Consider the following 21,512-nt stretch of genomic DNA (forward strand, 5'->3'; position numbering starts at 1 on the left):
CCTCCGTCTTCCTTCGCCTCTCTTCTTCAAAGTCCTGCTCCAGTTAGAAGTCGAATGTATTTGCACACAATTGGGCGACCATTGTACTAACAGTACCAAGTGGTAACGAATAGTGCGCATGCGCTATCATGTAGAACGGTGCACAGTTCCTGGAGGTCCACACGCGCAGTGGCGGACACATTAGGTACAGAGAATATATACACGATACAAACATATGACAACAAACATACACAAACAAACATAACATATGTACACTACGCGATCGGGCACAGCTCGTCACTACAGTGTTGTGTCGTGCAGGCTCCCTTTTTTGCCGACCGGCTCCGATTCGTGTTTCTCGTCACCGCTCTGGGGGGGGGGGGGGAGCATGTAGTGCCTGCGTTCCTGCCCAGTAGTTCCTGAGTTATAGAATGGCTGCAATAGGTGTCAATGCCAAGCTGACCTTTTGAGGTCACCGAGGTCACCTGGGGTCACGAGCTTCGAAACGGCTGATAAAATTGTATCCCCTGATTCGAATGGTGTTTCGTTCGTTCCGATCGGTCCAGTAGTTCCTGAGTTATAGAATGGCTGCAATGCAAGGGTGGCGGTCGAATAGTTGTGTTATCTGTACTTCTGTAGATCTTGGTCTGTATCAGGGGGGTTCGCTCCCGTGCCTTCAGTATTACGAAAAATGGCAACAACCCGTGAGCAGCATCAGCGCTCACGCACATGTTCAAGGAAAACAACGTGTAATGGACTGCTAACGACGGCCCTCTCCACCAATCAGCGTTCGGCATCTCGAGCGCTGATTGGCTGGTAGCAAACGCGTCATATGTGGGTCTCATTTTTTGCTATCAGTGAACGCGTTATTTAATACATAGTGGCCTATGGAGAATGGCACGCGGAATTGAAGGTCAGTGTTTTATTGCTTCTTACATGCGAATGGGGGTATTTGAGTGGCATTTGACACCCTTTTCGAAATCTACAGTGAATTTCTGATCGACTCATGTATATATTTTTATGAATTTGACAGTACTAGTGCTACATAGTCGGTGTTTTATGTTGGTGTTGTTTCTCTCGACCTTTGTCTTGGACTTTTATCATATCTTTTCTCGAAAATGCTTGCCATAACCAGGTCTAAACTGTATCTGTAGTGAAAAGCATTAATACATATTACATAACCATGGCCGCAGCCCTATGTTATTGTGGATTTCAGAGGGAGTGGCCAGTCAGGAGGGCCTCATGTGGGTATGGAATATGGATCCAGTGTCCAGTGGGATTGGCTAAGATTTCCGGCGATTGATAAACGCTTCTATGATAGTAAACCTAGTCCTATTGAGTTATGAGGGGAGGTGACGTGAGGGACCTGGCCTTACTAAACTCTTGTGAAAACACGACACATATGTACGAACGGTAAGAAACCGACTGCTATTCTTTCTGCCAAGTGTCATCTTTCTTTGAAGGATTTCTTGGCACTGAGTGTTCAGAAATTGCGTTGTTTTTGGACTGTGTAGAGGCTCGCGAGCGACAACATAGGTCAACAAACTGACGTAGGGGAGAGTGGGGTAAGATGCCCAGGGTGGGAAAGACGCCCCACCCCCTCTAGCGGCGAAACAAAGAATCGAACCTGGAAATTAATGTTCTTAGCGTAAAGCGGAAGCCTGCCTTGTTAACTGCACAAAAATTTGCGAGGCTCAGTTGGGCAACGGCTGGCTGGTGATTGCATGTTTTTTATTTGCTGCTTTCAAAAAATATTTTGGTGTCAAAACATTGAAAATATCAAAGAAAGTAGATAATTTTTGCGTCCCTTGCTATAGTCGTGATAAATTAACATGCGTGTACTGTGTCCCAAACAGTTTGTTTCAGGGTGTAGTTTTATGGCTAACAAATTGTACTGATTTAATGTTACCTCGGTACCTTGGGGTAAGATGCCCCCTGTCCTGATGGGGAAAGACGCCCCCCTAAATCCGTAGGCTGTCCTTCAAGTAGCCCGTCAAATCATTTATTACATACCTGTGATGAGAGACAAAAGCCGATCTGGAACTATTGAGAGTCCAGTACGGTCAGGTGCTCCCCATGCCGGTCTCTCGGCCCACACAGCGACTTTTTGGGCGACATCTGACTCTGAGAGCCCTTACGACGGCCTCTGTGGGCCACATTATTGGCTCCAGGGCCCCTCACGACATCCTTTGAGGGCTCCCACGTTGGCTCCACGGGCCGCGCTGGCATCTGAGGTCCCCACGATGGGCTCGAGGGCCCTCAAGCATCATGAAGACCTATAAGGGCCCCACAGTGGTCTCCGAACGCCACCACGGAGGCTTGTTTGGCCGCGCTGGACCGTGATGGCCCTAACGATGACCTCTGAAGCCCCTTACGACTACTTTTGAGGGCCCTTACGATGACGTTTGGTGTCTACTGCAGGCCCGAAGGAACTACTGATTCGTTCAGGCGATTCACGTGCCCATTTATGTCACTTATAGTGCAGGGGGCATCTTACCCAACGCCAGGGGGCGTCTTTCCCACCCTATGGGGTAAGATGCTCCCTTTCACTTCTTAAGGAAAATGCTTAATAGCAAAAAAATATCATATTTCAAGCACGAAAGTGTGATATTTTTTGAGAAAAATGATGTCGGCTTCCGTTGAAACTACAAGTTTTTGCTTTCCGATCGTCATTTTCGAATAATATATGACATAGTAAAACCCTGGGCAGCCCGGGTGACCTACGCCCGAATCGCCTATTCCATCGAATGTCTACGCCCGGGTGACCTACGCCCGGCTGACCTACGCCCGAATCGCCTACTCCATCGAATGTCTACGCCCGGCTGACCTACGCCCGGCTGACCTACGCCCGAATAGCCTACTCCATCGAATGTCTACGCCCGGCTGACCTACGCCCGGCTGACCTACGCCCGGCTAACCTACGCCCGAATCGCCTACTCCATCGAATGTCTACGCCCGGCTGACCTACGCCCGAATCGCCTACTCCATCGAATGTCTACGCCCGGGTGACCTACGCCCGGCTGACCTACGCCCGAATCGCCTACTCCATCGAATGTCTACGCCCGGCTGACCTACGCCCGGCTGACCTACGCCCGAATCGCCTACTCCATCGAATGTCTACGCCCGGGTGACCTACGCCCGGCTGACCTACGCCCGAATCGCCTATTCCATCGAATGTCTACTGCCGTACGGCCTGCCCGTGTTCGTGGAGCAGTCCCTGCTGTATTATCGAGTAAGGATTTACCCATTCACTATGCCGGCTGACTGGCGGCCCCATCCTTTGTTTGCTCTATTGTCGTCCGTCGCCCGCCGCGGCGGTGCCCAGGCCCGGGGGTCGCCTGGCGCAGCGGGGGTAGCGTCCCGCCCCGCGGCCCCTGGCGCGGCGAGAGGTAACATGCCGCGGCGCACGGCACGGCGGGCCGCTGCCGCCGCCGCCGAGGGAGTGGACGCTGACAAGGATGAGGGCCGTGGGCCCGTGGCATCACCTGGGTTTGTATGGATATTTGTTCATTTGGCCGGCTGGCTTAAGTCACCGATTACATTAAAAGGACAAGTGAAAATGAGCCCCTGCACGAATTAGTGTCTTTGCCAACGGCTAACTTCAATTGCAGGAGGGTGAGGAGGGGTTGAAAGAACCACCCAGTGATTCATCCCTTGATTGAGCTATAGGAAAAGCGGGTTTGGCGAGTGGAAGCCAATGAAATAAATTTTTATTGTCCTAAGAGCAACTTGACAAGAGTCATTGCCATAGAGTGCACCAAGTTTCAAGTTGAACATATTTTTTTTTTGAAAAATGTGAAGTAAAGCCTTGCTTCTCCGTCAAGTGACGGTGTATTCAAATAACCCGACCGTTGGGTAACTTGAACAGTCTTTCTTTGCACGCCATGAAATAGTTATCTGGCTATCACCGATGTTGTTTGGTGTATAAACAAATAGGCACAACAGCTCTAACATAGGTACCTTATTGAAGAAAGATTAAAACAACAACAAAAATAACCGTTGCAGAATATCAATATCTGCTTGCTGCACACCAGCCAGTTGACAGAGGTTGGCTTCTCTCGTCAGTTGACAGATCGTCTATATCTCCGTTCGGTAAAACCTATCACAACCTTACCACATCTGTTAGAGTGGTGCCAATCGGATTTTGTACCTTCAGAATTCCGATTTTGTCCTATGCCCAAATCGGAATTTGGTTGGACAAAGGCAGCATGCTTTGGACAATATTTGTCAATCACTTGCAACACTTTAGCATTTTCATAAAGTAATCGTGCACACCAGTAAAACGCCTTTTGGGGCGACCAACGGAGTGAGCGGGAGGGTGGGCCTTGCACGTGCGAAATTGCGAGGGGGTACCACCAAATAACTTGTGCACTGCACCCCAAGACTTACTAACCGGTCCCTAGTGATGTGCCAAATTTGAGCGCAATCGGCCCAGCCGTTCTCGAGATCTGGAAGCGGCACCCTGCATGTGCGCACGTGCCAACTGGGTCCCAACTGACTTTTGCACGGCACCCTACCAACTGCTCCCTAACCGTGTACCAAATTTAAGCGCAATCGGTCCAGCCGTCTTCGAGATCTGGAATCAACCCCTGCACGTGCGCACGTGCAACAGCACCCCAAACCTGGCACATGGATATGCATGGCTTAGTGGGTGCCTACCTACATGCTAACTTTCAGCTCAATCTTTCGGTAAAAAATATTTTCGGGTCATGTCAGGTCACCGAGCTATGACCTCACAATAGGTAAAACCTCCGACTCTTTTTGACAAAATCGTACATCTGGCGTAACTGGACGCGATCCCATCGACAAGAACGAAATTATTCTGTGTGACTTATCATTATGTCAGATTTTGACAGGACATGAAACATTACATTGTATATTGACCTTTCTAAGGTCAACAAAGGTCATTGACCTCGCATGTCTGTGTTTAGTGGGGTTTCTTGAGGTCCTGAATCCGAATCTGTGGTTCAATCTTCATCTAAATGCTTTCAAAATTGTTCCTCGATCTTTACAAGGTCACCTTAACCCGCGCGGGGCTGGGGTCTCCAGCCGAAAGCGCGGGGCTGGGGGGGGTAAATTTTACCCCCCTGTTATCTCCCGAACTAATGGTCCGATTTGGAAAATTCAAACGCCAATCGAAAGCTCTCATCACGAACAACTAAAAATGTACTTAATTTAAAGTTTGACGTCAAGGTCAAGGTCAGGTCAAGGGTACAAATTGCAAGTTTCTACAGTATCGGCCTTGCACCGTAGTTGCCGAAGAATGGAGTCATGGACTGAGACTGATTGTCCAAAACGTGTTCTTAGGCTACCAAGACAATATTCGTTGCATACAATATCATTCAGAGGTCAAGGTCAAGGTCAGGTCAGGTCAGGTCAAGGTCAGGTCAAGTGAGGTCAAATTTTGAAGTTGGTTGTTAAGGCCTAAAAAGGTGTCTATCTGATGCAGTTTTTCACGGCGAATCGAATGGTGCTATTTTTGTTTCCGTACCAGGTCTAGAACTTCCAAAAAAGTCATTTTTCAAAAAAAAATGTGTGTCGTGAGTGACGTCATAAAATTTTGAATAACTCCCACATTTTTGAACAGATTCTTCTAAAATTTGGTATGTAGGTGCACATAGACCACTTCTCTGACATATATTCCGGTTTTTTCGATAGACTCAAAATTTTGGATTTTATAATCATTTTCCCAAAAAAGTCAGTTTTTTGAGAAAAAAAAATTATGCCAAAATCCAAAATTTTCAAAAAACCGAGATAACCATTTGATAGACAAAGTAGAATTACGTATAACCTTTTTTGTTACGTTTTGATTCCTTTAAAAATGAAGATGTTAGCGGCGTTTGAAATTTTGCCGTTTTTGAGGCGAAAATGGCGAGCATGACGTCACTAAAACGTCAATTTCTCAAAAAAAAAATCCGACGGATTTCGCTCAAATTTTCAGGGAACGTGTCAAATTGATGTAAGAAAAGGTACTGAAAGTTTGGCGGCGCTGCGCGCCGCCGTTTTTGAGATATTGCAAAAATTCGCGAGGGGGGGGGGGTAAAATTTACCCCCCAGCCCCGCGCGGGTTAAGTCAATTAGGATCGTCCTCGCCAGCGGCGGGTGTGACTCTCGTGTTCCCGGGGACTATGTCACGCCAGTAATGACTGAACTGCATTGAACTATGCATCATTTTGTTGCTAATTCATTGAGAAACACGGTCGTGAAAGTTTCATGTTGATATCTTTCATAGATTTGCCATTATTGGCTAAATAGCTTGGAAAATTTTAGCTTTTCCCCGTAATTTGATCGTTGACTAGCCAAAACGGTGTCAAATATTGACCTAGGATAAAAATATAGGTATCACCAGTCGCGAATACTCGTAAAGAGCAATCGACTTGTCTTTGTTGGGAAGCACTATACGACGCTTAGTTTCGAAACGCCAGGAGGTCGGATCACCCCCCCCCCCCCCCAGGCCGCGTTACGAAAAATGCCCTGCCAGGGCGAGGGTTATAATAGCACGATCTAGGCGTCCAAAAAAGGGGTGTGATATTGATATGCAACGTAGCATTTGATGAGCGGCTTGGTAATAGTTAGATTGTCCTGGAGTGACTCAATTCAGTTAAGTTCTGGAACACTTGCAAGCTATATATTAAAACATATCTAGGCGCGTCCAGTGAATGTTGGAAGGTATTGGAAAGTAATTACACACAGCGAATATTTTCTACTCAGATCATGACGTTAAGTGTGTAAAATAACAAATGCAATAGCGATTGAAATGAACATTTTTTTGTAGGTTCACAAGTGAACAAGAGGTGCCAAGTGGATCATAGGTGGACCCCGGAAAAGAAAGGGAGATCGATTTCATTCACCTGCCAACTTCGGTACCCTGACGCCATCTATGAATTTTCAAATTTATTTGAGTAACTTTATCACGCATTTTTGTAACATAATTAGACTATTGCCAACACGTTTTCGTGATATCACCAACGAAGAAACCGATTTATGCTGCATTTTGTGTGCTTACTCATACCTGCTTAGTCATAGTCATACATTTATTTAGTTCACGTCCCAATTAGATCCGTTCCACTCAAGTGTGGCTATTCCAGAGTCAGGCTCAATATATCAAAGTAGAAACAGCTCAGTTGGTCACTTATGCTATAGTACAGACACACGCACCAATTCACGCCCATTCCCACTCGGCCATAGACGTGTCATCGAGAGCCGGCGCTGCACAGCCAGCTGCAGCTGCGACTGGCGCACGCTGCTTGTTTGTTTTTGTTTTGTTGGGTGGTTAGGCTCTTTCGGTCTGACAAGACCATTTCAGAGCCGGAAAAATGATAGGAATTAGGGGGAGACATTGGTCTGGGCACACACCCTAGGGCCTAGAGTCGCCGGGGCTTAGCCCGTCCGAATGGACAGGCCGACCAGGGCCCCCCCCCCAGAACCAGGGACGGCGCCACGGATTTCGCCTTGCGGGGGCAGGTTTTCAGAAAAAGGGCCCAAATAAGATGGGGGCCCAAACTTTCCGAAATATCGTCAATACCGTCAATACTACGCAAGCCTTTATTTGTACAGGTCTCGCGAGATTAAGCGGTAGGTTTGGCACGTTTACATTTCCGGTTATATCTCAGAAACTAATCGATCTACAATGAAGTAATTTTACACGATCATGGCCGGCTTGTTACCCAACAAGTCGATCGCATCTTCAACACTTAAAAGCTTAAGACGACGAAGATATAGCCTGAAGTATACTAAATTTTCTACGTGCAAAACCTACCGCTAAAACCCGCGAGACCTTTAACGACCTACCATTCCCACAACCGTTACCTTCTACACTTGTATTTATTTTGTATTTATTGCATACCATCAACAGGTCCAGAAACCCAATAATACACAATAACACAAATACACAATAACTTTTGTGTTAAAGGACACACTCTTAACCCTCGCCCGTATTGGTGTTTTTCCAGCCACGAACGTATAGGGGGCAGGAGTCTGTTGCCCCCCCTTGCCGTTTCGCCCCTGATCAAGCTAGATCTTCGCAGAAAAAAGCGAGCGTGCTGCCCGTGACGAGAGAAAGCCGATGATACCCAATTTTAAGGTCCTTGGTCATCGGCTAACCTTCCAGGTCAGGTCAATGGCCAAAAGTCGGGAAAAGCGGGACATGTTAGAACGTCGTAAAGGTGGCTGCTATGGGTTTCTTTTTTCGGGGTGATGATCACGAATATCATGTTAATAATGATCATAGTTGATGTCTTCATGCATTTAGGCCAGGTCGGGTCAGGTCAGGTCATGTCAGGTCAACCAGTAAGGGTTTTGCCGGGTATTCGTAGTAGGTGGCAACCGCCTCTGACAGCTTCGTAACATGTTACGAATGCACCAAAATTACTTCGTAAATGTTCAAATGGTTGCTAAATTCGAATTCCGATAAAAAACTAGCCTAGAGACATGTAAAACTCCAAAAAAGAAAACCGAGGTCATCAAAGGTCAATGACCTGACCTGACCTCCCGGTGATCTTGACACCCACCCTAATGCATGGGAGCAACATCATATCCCATGTTTGAACGCTTGAAACCACGAAAAGACTGCAAACGCGCGGCTGATGCGAGCCGACATGCGCTGAATCGCGATTCCGGCCAAACATGGTCTCGAAAAGTAGTAGGTCACAGGTCAAAGGCCATTAGGGTCAGGGTCATGAAATTTTAATGGTTGAAAGATAAGGTCTTTAAAATAGTATATGGCATAGTGCGTTATTATAGGCTGTGAGTTTTGCACCGATGAACTTGTGACCATGGTTTGTACCTATGTATGCATAACACTCCAATGTATGTACAGTCTCCTTTTCTTTTTGCTCTATCTTGGATCAAAAGTTATAAGCGAAAAACATTTGACCTATTTTAGCGAAATTTTTACATTTATATCCCCCAAAAACTCCCTAAATATTGACCTAGAGCAACCAAATTTGCACAGGTGTGAGGACTCCAGGTGGCCCACCTACCTACCAAATTTGGTGTTTCTAGGTACCATAGGAGCCAATCGCGAGGGGGTCGCATCGACCCCCCCCCCCGCCAGGCCGTGTTATGAAAAATGCCCTGCCAGGGCGAGGGTAAAAAGTACCGCGCAAAGTGACGGTGGATCCATCAACCCTGACCGAGGAAGGGCCTGCTATAACTTGAAAGTCACCGAACCAATTGACCTGGGGAATGGACGAGGATATCCATTGTTTCGGTGACTAGCAGTCCTTCCTCGGTCAGGCTTGATGGATCCACTGTTACTTTGCGCGGTACTTTTAAGACATACTGTGCAATGACGTAAGCTTTAAAACCCACCACGTGGAGGCTTGAGATCGTAAATAAATAAATATAGATAAATACCTAATAGTATATGGTCAAATAACTAGTCTAGCGGTGACATACTTCCCCTCGCCAGTATTGGTGTTTTGACAGCCGCAAACGTATAAGGGCGGGGGAAGTCCGTTGGACCCCCCTTGCCGTCTCACCCCTGATCGAGCTAGAGCTTCGCGAAAAAACGAGCGTGTTTCCCGTGACAAGAGGAAGCCGATGATACCCAATTTTAAGGTCCTAGGTCATTGGTTGACCTTCCAAGCCAGGTCATTGGCCCAAAAGTCGGGAAAATCGAGACCAGTTAGGTCGTAAAGTGTGGCTGCTACGGGGTTATTCGGGGTTCTGATCACGAATATCATGTTAGTTTTTATCACAGATGATGTCTCCATGCTTTTAGGCCAGGTCGGGTCAGGTCAGTTCAGGTCAACCAGTAGTGGTTTTGCCGCCCGGGTATTCGTAGTAGGTGTCAACCGTCTCTGACAGCTTCGTAACATGTTACGATGGCACCAAAACTACTTCGTAAATGCTCATATGCTTGCTAAATTCGAATTAAGCTTAAAGGGAGATAATGAGCTTTCTTTTTTCTTAAATAAAAATTACTCGACATCTATACTATTTCTACTGTAGTTTCTATAAAATATGAAAATTTCCTAGCACATTTTCGTATGTGAAAAAGGTTTTTATTTTTGCAAAAAAGAAGCAGTACTTGCAGTACTTGTAACACCCACCGAAATGCGTTGTCCATCTCTATAAAAAAGTCGCAGTATATGGCGCTTTTGTTTCAAACAGCGACGCTTGGGTTTTTGTTTATGTTATCGCCTTGTCGTTGCTTGGTTGTAAGGACTCTAATTTGAATTAGAGTTAATTCGGTTTAGAATTAATTAGATTCTAAGTCGGGGGTACATAGTGCCTACTCTTCTTTGTTTCCAAGTATTATTTTGCGCCACAAATGAACGGCAAGCGCCAGAAACGCAGCCAAATCTTGCGATTGCGACTACGAAATTCATTATTTTGGCCTCAGAGCCTGAAGCGAAAAATACAAGCATATTTATTTCAAAAAGACTTCAGGTTTGTCGAACAGTGTTATGAGAATTTTGATAACAGTACTGCATAAGTTTTTCAGTGATGCCGCAAAAGTGTTGTATCTATCTTCTTTTATTGTGCAGTCGGCGGGACCGATTCAAAATTGAGTCGTTGCTACTAAAATAGCAGCATATGGCGACAGATGATGAACAGGAAAAATAGTTGCGTAAATTTAGACATAAACCACCCCCAAACCATGAAGATCTTTTGAAGGCACTATAGACGACCATTAACTAACTAGATGTGATGAAGATCAAATGTAATGAATACGCTCATTTTACAAAATTACATGCAAGTACCAAAAAGTGATGTAAGTACTTATTCAACGGTCATTTTCAGCGCTCCCCGCTAACGTGACTTCAAGTTGAGATATTTGCGGCAAGGTACCGAATTGAGCAAAATGGTTTTAATTTACATTATAACTTGTTGTGTTTTGTCAGAAAATGGTCCTAACTCAGATTTTGTGGAAAAAGGTCATAATCTCCCTTTAAGGTCAGTGACCTGTCCTGAGCTTCAAGTGAACTTGACACCCACCCAGGGGCGTCGCCACGGATTTTTTAGTAGGGGGGGGGGGTCGGGTTTCCGGTCTTCGTCTTGATGGGTAGGGGTGTTTTTAGCCACACTCCCGGTTTTTTCGTGTGCCCGGAGAAAAACCTCGGCGCGCAGCGCCGCGAAAGCAGCGGTATATCTTATTGCACATCATTTTTGCATCGTGCATACAAATCAAGCAGAGGTCACCTGAGGTCAGGTCACAATGTCATGTCAAGTTCAGTTATGCCTCTTAAAACTGCAATCTTGTCATTCCTATAGATTATCTCCTGACTCCTATAAGTCTGAAATTCGGTGTAATGAATGGGATTATAAGTGCCAACAGTTCATGAATCTGGGATTTTACATCTGAGAAGCGAAGTCAGGTCAAATAGGTGTGTGACCTCACCAATCATGATAAGATATGGGAAAAAGCACGATGCCCTCTGCTTTGAAAGAATATGCTAAAAACGCTAGATAGTTTTGTAGCCATGGCACCTTGTTCATTTTAGAGATAAGGTGCAGCTAATGACCAGTGGTGACTGAAATGGTCAGTCATTAGGTCATCAAAGGTCTCTAACACATTTTCGACAACAACTTTTGATGGAGACGTTGTAGAGCGATGACAGCACCTGGAGTGTGTTCAGCTTAGTAACACAGATCGATCCATATGCAGCAGGTTCTTTTCCGGTCAGGTCATGACCTTTACCTGATGTCAAGTTTTCTATTCAAGTTTTTTAAGTTCAAATTGTAAGCCATGCGACGTGTTTCGACGAAACAAAAACGATGGTGATAACATGAATATCATACACAATTACTGAATCATAGGTTGTTACAGAACAAATGTTTCGGCAAAATCCGTCCGTTTAGCTGTTTGGACTCTATGGTACACAAGCCATAGACCCGAAGTCATATCTGAGGCGAAGTTGGCGAAAGAGCTTTAAAAAGCTATCGAATACGCTTTCTGTGTTGCTGTAGCTCTTATTCGTATTTTGCGGGTCGCTAAGGTAAAACGTTTACCAACGTAACGCATAAGGCATGCTTTCGGCCCCTGATCGAGGTAGAGTTTCGCGGAAGAGCGAAAATGCTGCCCGTGATGAGAGAAAGTCGATGATGCCCAATTTCAAGGTCTTGGCCGGGTCATCTTAGGTCAACGCCCAAAAGTAGGAAAAATCTGGCCGCCTGCTAGAACTTAGTGAGCCGTAGCTGTTATCGGGGTCCCGAGTACGAGTTCGATGTTAGTCTTGAACAAAGATGATGACTCCATGCATTTTGGGTAGATCGTGTCGGGTCAGGTCAGGTCGACCAGCAGGCTTCCTGCCTCTAGAGTGGGTGACTGACAACCACCAACGACAGCTTCGTAACATGCTACATAACCATCATTTATCAAAACTACTTCAAACGGTTCAAACGGGCGCTAAACTCGAAATCAGCCCCAAAAACCACACTTGTAAGTGGAAGCAAATAAAACTTAAAAAAGTTAACCAAGGTCATCCATATTCGAATCAGGGCCAATTTTTTTCTAGAATAGGTGTAAAATTCATTAACTCGAGTTCACTGGAAGTTTCGTTGCAATATACTCCTTTTTTGCGCGTCTTATTAGGAAAGCCCCAGAGGGATCCACCATCTGACCCCATTTCCCGGGCTATGCAGGCAGGTCCGAGGGTAGCAGGGCTGAGGCTAGCCAGGTACCTCGTAGTTACTGATACGTCATCCGACGAATCGACTGCAACCATTATTTGGACAATCAGACGAACGCTTGGGTCAGTTTTGACGCGCTCGCTCATTTGAGGGATAAAAAGGGACTAAAATCATATTGTCATGCTGATGTTCTAGCCCACAGCTTATTGACCTTTAAGCAATAGGGACTAGGGAGCTCTTGAAGCGATTCTGAATCTGACGTTGTATTTGTTGATGTTGCTGACGCCAACTTCCCTGACATGATAGCTAAAAAAAGCATACTCAGCATCGCCAAAAGTGGGGGGTCGATCCCCCCGGTTCTGACGAGTGGGGGGTCGCGACCCCCCCCCGACCCCCCCCCCCCCCCGTCGGCGACGCCCCTGCACCCACCCTAACGCATAGGAGCAATATCATATCACATGTTTGAACGCTTGAAATCACGAAAAGAGTGCAAACGCGCGGCTAAGAGGAGACGACATACGCCGAATCGCGATTCCGGCCAAACATGGTCTCGAAAAGTAGGTCACAGGTCAAGGGTCATTTGCGTCAGGGTCATGAAATTGTTAGGGTAGGTGTAAAATTGATGAACGCGAGGGTAATGAAAGTTCCGTCGCGATCAGCGGGTTTTTACGCGAGTTATTATCGAAAACCGAGAGGGGGCTGTTCGACCCCCCCCCTTATACCGGCGAGGGCTAAGGGGGAGGGGCGTTTCTAACGGTTCTTCCTACCTAAGATCATTGTTAAGATCTGAAATGAGAAATCATAAAACATGGCTCACAGCAGGGCTGAAGCGTGAAATACGCAAGCATGGCTACTCAAGCTTGATCAGCTCAACGATTAAAAAAAAGCAGTTCAGGCTCTCCGCCGATGATGGCAGCCTGGTCGGGTAGTTCGCTCCGCGACAGGGTCCGTCTGCTTTGTGCGGCGCGGCACGGCGCGGTGGGGGGGGGGGGGGAAGGCGGCGATGCGTCTGAAAGGGGACGCTCGGACGTCCCGGGAATCACCTGTCACCATGCGGCGCGGCGGTCGGTCCCTCCGACCCTTCCCATTGTTACCTGACTGCGGGTGCCGGTTCCCCCGGAAGGGTCACTTTGGTATGCGAAATCTTCACTCGTTAATCGGACAGGAGGGGAGCAGTAGACATTCGATGGAGTAGGCGATTCGGGCGTAGGTCAGCCGGGCGTAGACATTCGATGGAGTAGGCGATTCGGGCGTAGGTCAGCCGGGCGTAGGTCAGCCGGGCGTAGACATTCGATGGAGTAGGCAATTCGGGCGTAGGTCAGCCGGGCGTAGGTCAGCCGGGCGTAGACATTCGATGGAGTAGGCGATTCGGGCGTAGGTCAGCCGGGCGTAGGTCAGCCGGGCGTAGACATTCGATGGAGTAGGCGATTCGGGCGTAGGTTAGCCGGGCGTAGGCCAGCCGGGCGTAGACATTCGATGGAGTAGGCGATTCGGGCGTAGGTCAGCCGGGCGTAGGTCACCCGGGCGTAGACATTCGATGGAGTAGGCGATTCGGGCGTAGGTCAGCCGGGCGTAGGTCACCCGGGCGTAGACATTCGATGGAGTAGGCAATTCGGGCGTAGGTCAGCCGGGCGTAGGCCACCCGGGCGTAGGTCACCCGGGCCTGAGCCGCCTCTGACAGTGAGGCCTGGTACAGTCCGGGGCCCGGTACAGCCCGGACCAGGTACCGTCTCTAACATCGGCGCCGGGGACGGGATACCACGACCCCGGTATCACGCCACACCTCCCCCTGATTTTCAAGAATCATACATACAATTATACAAACACACGATACGGCAATACAAACACATAATACAAACAATACAAACAAACAAAACAAAAAATCGTAGTTCAAAATTCACAAGTCGTTACATCGTTTAAACATTCGGATCAATCGCTACATTCTTTTACATCATTTTTATTCATTTTTTTACATCAATCGCTACTGCTTTCTTATTTTTGACCACCCCTCGCATATAGACCGATTCTTACAATACTTGAACGGCCGTCACCCAAGGATAAAGTTCACTAGGGAAGTAGAAACAAACGGTACACTTCCATTCTTGGATGTGAACGTCACAAGGTCTGGGGACAGATTCGTAACCTCTGTATTCAGGAAACCGTCATTCACTGGACTAGGTTTAAGTTTTTTTTAAGCTTTATTCCCAAGGCGATCAAGGTGGCAGTACTGCAATCGGCCATCCACAGAGCTTTCAAGTTATGCTCCAGTTATCGACTTTTTGACTGTGAACTTAATTTCCTGAGAACTTTCTTCAAAAATAATGGTTTTCCTGCTCCTCTAATCAATTTCGAAGTGAGGAAATTCCTCAACAAACAATACGATCGGGTACCAGCATCTTTTGATGTGCCCAAGCTCTGCAAATACGTGACTTTCCCGTACCTTGGAGAACAGTCTCAAGCTTTAAAACATGCTATTACCGATATACTGACTACTTTCTACCCTTATGCCCAATTTCGTATCGTCCTGAGGAACCAACTTACGATTGGCTCTTTTTTCAAACACAAAGATAGAGTTCCAAAAATGTGCTGCTCTAGCGTGATATACAAATTCTGTTGCCCCTCGTGCGGGGGGTCGTACATTGGCTCTACCAGTGCACGCCTTAACACCAGAGTTAGCCAGCATTTAGGAATCTCTGAGAGAACGGGTAAGATGCTGACATCTCCTCTCCAGTCATCTGTGAGAGATCATTCAGATCAGTGTGACACCCGTTTTTCAATTTCGGACTTTCAAATACTTGCAAGAGCGCCAACAGCTATGGACCTTAGAACGCTCGAATCATTACACATACATATGGAAAAACCAAGCTTAAATAGTAAAAACTCAGCTGTGCCCCTGCAGATTGTGGCTTAGAAGTAGCCACCATTACTTGGTGCTTTATTTTGAAGTGCCTTGAAGTATGAAGCACCTGAGTTCTTGACATATTTTTCAAATAGGTCTGTGAGAGCATCAACCGATTTTAAAAGAATGTAGCGATTGATCCGAATGTTTAAACGATGTAACGACTTGTGAATTTTGAACTACGATTTTTTGTATTAACTTTGTTTTGTCATGTATCACAAACAAAACAATATCAAACGCACATGTGCTCACCGCTCACGTAAGAGTCATCACTCCGGCTGGGTGCAGCAGCTGCACGGCGGCGGCGGTCGCCGGGCACGCTCACTGTGACGGGGGGGGGGGATATTTGCCGCTTCCGCCGGCTCCCCTTCCGTCGAAAACGGTTCCGACCCCTCGCCAGGCGGCACCGTCCCATCTATCCCGTGTGACTCAGTCTGTGGCTCATCGGGGGGCGCCGCCCCGTTCAGTGCGTCATGTTCAGCTCGCAGTGCGGCCGGCGGGGAGCCAACGAGCAGTGGCGGCGATTCGTCGGCCTCTTCACTGTCATCCCCGCTGTCCGAGGACGCTTCGTACCGCGGTCGCAGGTTACGGACGTGCCACGGAACGCCGTCCACCTCCAGCACCTGTTCTGAGAGCTCGCCCGTAACCGTCCCGCGCTGAGACGTCTCGGTACAGCGGGTGCCGCGGCGCCGCACCCACACACGGTCCCCTACCCGGAGCCGGGTGTCGGTCGGCTGAGTCAGCGCTGGCGCAGGCTGGGCGCCATCCCCGTCGGTATCGACTGGCGTATGCCCTGGGCGGACGCAGTCTCTCACCGCGTAGCGGTACACCCCGGCCGCTGGCGCGGTGTCCGCCGTCCGGCCGTCACGAGGAGTGACGTTGTAGAGGTGGACGGCCTCGGACACAGGGCACCACCTCCTAGCCGCGATCACCTTGACAGTTCGATGGCACCGTTCCACTACGCCATTGCCGCCCGGCTCGTGCACGGCGCGGAATCTCAGGGCAATGCCCCACCGTGCCACGAGCGAGGCGAGTCGCCGGCCCCGAAACACCGTGTCATTGTCCGCCAGTATTTCTTTGGGCGCGCCGCGCTCAAGGAAGATCTGTTCCAGGTGGCCGGTGACCTCCACTGTGTCGGCACGGCCGAGCGGGCGCCAGACGGTGAACCGCGTGGGCCCGCAGTCGATGACGGTTAGGTAGCTCCGCCCCTGGTGGTGGGTCACGTCCATCGCGACGCGCTCCCATACTGCCGCCACCTCTAGCGAGCCGTGCCGCCACCGCACAGGCGCCGGGTCTATCGATCGGCACACATCACAAGTCGTCACGACCGCGCGCACCAGAGCCCTCGTCACGTCTCGAGACACATCTCGCCGCGCGAAAAACAGCGTCCGACGAACGCCAGGGTGACCGGCCCGCTCGTGCACCGATTGCACAGACGACCTGACGGCATCTGCAGCACCAGCACCAACGACCACCTGCCCACGGGCGGCCGAGTCGCCGACTCCGTCATCGGCCGTCACCGACATCCTGCTCTCTTCACACTCGTCACGCAGCCACTCCTTCGGCACTCGCGTCAGGGCGTCGGCGAGGTTCTCCTCCGAGCGAACCAGCGTGACGGTGACCTTGAGCTCCAGTTCGTTGGCTAGCTGTCGAATGAGGTCGACACGGCGTCTGATTAGCATCTCACCGGCCGCTCTCGTCCGGAGGCGGGCGCGGCCGCTGAGCGCGTCGTCCACCCAGCGGTGCACTGTCGCCGAGTCTGTCCTTAGGTCGATGTTTGTCACGCCCCACGCCACGGCCAGGTTCAAGCCGCGAACGGCGGCATCCAATTCGGCCATGTTTCAGGGCCTCCTCTAACATACCCACTGGGTGGGCAAATACCCACCCAGTCACCACAATTGCCCACCCAGTGGCGTCGATTTGCCCACCCAGAAGCAAATGTAAAAATAAAGGTCCGACCGGTGAGGCTTGTAAATTAGGAGCTCTAACTCGCTGTTGCATCTATAAGCCCAGGTAGCATCCCTCCCACAGCATTGGGTTTTAATCGGTATTTGTAAAAAAGTAATTGTCTCGTGAGTGAATAGGCATGTACAATGTACATGTAATCTGGAACAAATAGACGTCACGAGCATCGCTAACTATAACCCTATACACAGGGGGCGGGGTGATGCAGCCCCCTATGTTTCTTTTTTTCGCAAATAAATCGCGTAAAAAGCGGCCGATCGCGACAAAATTTGCAGTACCTTCGAGTTGATCAATTTTACACCTACCATAAAAATTTCATGATCCTGACCCAAATGACCTTTGACCTGTGACCTGCTTTTCGAGACAATTTTTGGCCGGAATCGCGATTCGGCGTATGTCGGCTTGCATTACCGCGCGTCTTTTCGTGGTTTCAGGCTTTCAAACATGTGATATGATGTTGGTCTCATGCATAAGGTTGGATGTCAAGGTCACCTAAAGGTCAGGTCAGGTTATTGACCTTTGATGACCTCGGTTCACTTTTTCGAGTTTTATATGTTTCTAGGCTAGTTTTTGGAGCTGAATTCGAATTGGCAACCATTTGAACATTTACGAAGTAGTTTTGGTGCCTTCGTTATATGTTACGAAGCTGTCAGAGGCTTTTGACACGTACTACGAATACCCGGCAGGACCCCTACTGGTTGACCTGACCTGACCTGACCCGACCTGGCCTAAATGCATGAAGATATCATCTGTGATCACAAATAACATGATATTCTTGATCAGCACCCCGAAAAAATCCATAGCAGCCACACTACGACGTTCTAACAGGTCCCGATTTTCTCGACTTTTGGTTCATTGACGACCTGACCTCACCTCAGAGGTCACCATTTGAACTATGACCTTAAAACTGGGTACCGTTGGCTTCGTCTCGTGATGACCTACACGATGTTTTTCCGCGAGGCTCTAGCTCAATTATGGGCCAAACACGAGGGGTTCGCCCCCCCCTTGCGCCGTCGAAGGACGCAAAATGGCCTGTGCCGGCGAGGGATAAAAATAAAACACACGACAAACGTTATCTTTGCAAACTATCATCTTGTTTCCAATAATGGCACAGCTTATTTCGCCTCACCCCCCCCCCCCCGGCACATGTTTTGAAATTGGTTGAACCCCAAAACAAGTGGCTGGATCCGCCCTCCGATCCGCTGGATGCCCACCCAGTGAAAAATCCTTAGATGAGGCCCTGCCATGTTTATGTGGGTCGCTGCGGCATCGCCGGGCCGGAGCCATCAGGCGTCCTCCATCACGCCACCGCACGGTGTCTCGATGACCACTCCAGCCGCGATCGAGCTGGCGTCTATCCAGACGATTGCCTGATCCCCGGTCCAGCACCACTGGCCCCGCGCCGGGTCCGCCGCTAGCAGCCGGGAGTGCACGTGCGAGATCTGAGACTGCAGGAGCGCGTCGGTCGTGACGTCATCCCAGCCGCGCGTGACGGCATTGGCGCGCCGTTTCACCCAGGCGGCGGCGGGTCGCAGCCAGCCGCAGACGGGGAGGTGCGCCACCAGCTTGCCGCACCATGCAAATACCGATCGGCGCGTCACACGGTCGGGCGGGTCGGGGACAGCACTGTCACGAGACCACCGCAGCTCACCCGCCACACGCCGCACGTGGAGTCCCAGCATCCGAGCGCCGTCCTCGGCGCGTGCCGGTGGCTTGCACTCGAGCCCAAAACGCTCAAAGTGCTCGACCACGTGCTCAGCACTGACGACAGCCTCATCCACAAGCAGGTCGTCCACATACGGACAGACGGCGCGCTCCACTGCTGCATCCTGCGCCATGACGAGCCGCACCACCGCCTTCATCACGGCCGGCGCTACATTAAGTCCAAAACCAAGGCGGGTCGAACAGAATCGCTCACCACGGATGATCACTGTCTGATACGGCCACAGCTTCCGGTCGAGACGCAGCTGCAGGTACGCTCGCCGCAGATCTACGACGGTCACCCGCCGGCCGTGGCGGCGCCATTTCCGCAGGCGGTCGGCGCACACGTCCGAGTCGGCGGTGTATGCAGCTACGTGACCGTTCAGCTCTCGCATGTCCAGTACAGGGCGCACCTTCTTTGCTTGTGGGACGGCCATCAAGGGCACGACTCACGAGGCCGCGCGGCGGACCGTCCTCTGCTTCATTGTAGGGCTGCAGCCAGCCGTTCCTCAGCCACGTCTCGAGCTCCTCGTCATACTCCTGCCGCGCTGACGGTGGCACGCGGTACTCGGCGACCCGGTTGGTCAGACAGTCTGGTGCGACTCCGTCCGCCCACTTCCAGGCCACTGTCCAACTGCGTGTATTAACATCGAACCTCGCCGTGAAGTCTTTCGCGTCGGCCACTAGCTCCGCGGTGGATGCCCCGCCCACTCTGGGCCCGGGCATGGTATGCCCGGTCGCCGGGCCGGCCGGGTCCTGTGACGCAGTCGCTGCGGCGCTACCAAGCCCCGCCCCCTCTCCGCGCGATGCCGAGGCTGCCCTGGCCAGCTCCACCGCCGCCACCTTGGCGCCGCCTGGACGCGCCACTGTTCCGCCGGTCACTTGGCCTGCCTGAGCGAGGCGATCCGTTGCTCCCTCGCCGCCGCCTGCGCGCGCCGCTGCACAGCCGATCGCCTGCGCTGCCCGGGCCGGGCCGGCCGCCGCCGCCTCGCCACCGCCTGGGCGCGCCACTGTCCCGCCGATCACCTGCGCCGCCCGGGCCGGGCCCGCCGCCGCTGCCTCGCCGCCGCCTGGGCGCTCCACTGTCCCGCCGATCACCTGCGCCGCCCGGGCTGGACGCGCCGCCGCCGGCGCCTCGCCTGGCTGCGCCACTGCCCCGCCGTGTCCTTGCGTAGCCGGGGCCGAGCGCACTGCCGCCCCCGCGACACCACATGGGCGCGCCACTGCTCTGTTGATCCCCGCCGGGCGCACTGGGACCCTCTCTGAAACCGCGTCGATCCTCACATCCCCCGGCCCTTTCACGCTCACTCCGCCGAGGGCGGAGATGCCCGTCATTCCGAGAATCATGTCCACACCCATTGGCCGCGACGCCACCACTAGCACAGGCAAGACACTGTCGCCACCGACGCGGCCAACCGTCACGACTCCCACGCCTAGTGCCTGAACAGCGTGGCCACCCATTGTCGTGATCAGCAAGCGCTGCCGGTCCCACTGATCACAAATGTCCACGTGAGCGAGGTTATGCGTACAACCCGTGTCGACAAGCACGTCTCGGAGTCCTCCATTCAGCGGCAACCTGAGTATGGGCAGCGCTCCTCTTATTGCGCAGGAGACGGCGCTGGCGCTGACGCACCGCTCCCTGTGCCGTTTCCCTGCGGGCAGCCGGCCGCCACGTGGCCCAGCCGGCCGCACGCCCAGCACCGGCGCGAGCGCGGCCGTCTCGGGACGCGCGCCGCCATCACCGCCTCCGCGTCCTGCGTTCCACCGCGGCTTCCGCCCCCTCCGCGTGGAGGCGCTGCCGTCGCCGCCGCCACCGTTGCCACGCGGTCGTCACTGAGGACGGCGCGCGCTCGCGCGACCACGCTGGGAAGGTCCAACGCCTCCGCGCGCGAGCCGGCGCGAATCACCTGTCTTGCCGCGTCCGGCAGCCCGTTCACGAATGCACAGGACAGAGTCCGGTCCGGCACGCCACCGAACAGTTCAGCCAGCCGCCGCAGGTCCGCCAGGTAGACGTCGGCGGACTCGCCCGGCTGAAGACGACGAGTGACGAAGGCATCGTAAGCCGCGAAGCTGTCCAGGGCGAACGCCGCAAAGAGGGCAGACTTGACGGCTGCCAGGGAGGCTCGATGATCGACCGGCAGCTGAGCCCACACGGCGAAGGCTCCACCGGTGAGACGCAGGGGGACCATCGCTCCAAAGTCCACGCCACGGTGGGCGCACAACAGTTCCGCGCGGGTCCACCACTCTACCACGTCTGTGGTGCCGTCAAACTCCGCTATCACGCGGACGTCCAAGGCACCCGCGCTCACTGCACTCGCGGACACTGATGGCACCTCGTCTCCAGCCATGGTAAGGCCGAAATAGCTTGTATTTGTCCGATAGCGCGAAA

At 51.2% G+C, this 21,512-nt stretch overlaps 1 protein-coding gene across 1 annotated transcript; it reads right to left on the reverse strand.

Annotated features, from left to right (window-relative positions):
- Nucleotides 1–15,726: 15,726 nt before the first annotated feature.
- Nucleotides 15,727–17,295, reverse strand: LOC122368081. Its single transcript, XM_043341710.1, has 2 exons — nucleotides 16,031–17,295; nucleotides 15,727–15,748 (listed from the first exon to the last, which is right to left on the reverse strand). Exons 1-2 carry the CDS (start codon nucleotides 17,293–17,295, stop codon nucleotides 15,727–15,729), a joined length of 1,287 nt encoding a protein of 428 aa, XP_043197645.1.
- Nucleotides 17,296–21,512: the final 4,217 nt, after the last annotated feature.

Source organism: Amphibalanus amphitrite, unplaced genomic scaffold (assembly GCF_019059575.1).
Source record: "Amphibalanus amphitrite isolate SeventyFive unplaced genomic scaffold, NRLGWU_Aamphi_draft 000921F_arrow, whole genome shotgun sequence".
Classification (NCBI taxonomy): Eukaryota; Metazoa; Arthropoda; class Thecostraca; order Balanomorpha; family Balanidae; genus Amphibalanus; species Amphibalanus amphitrite.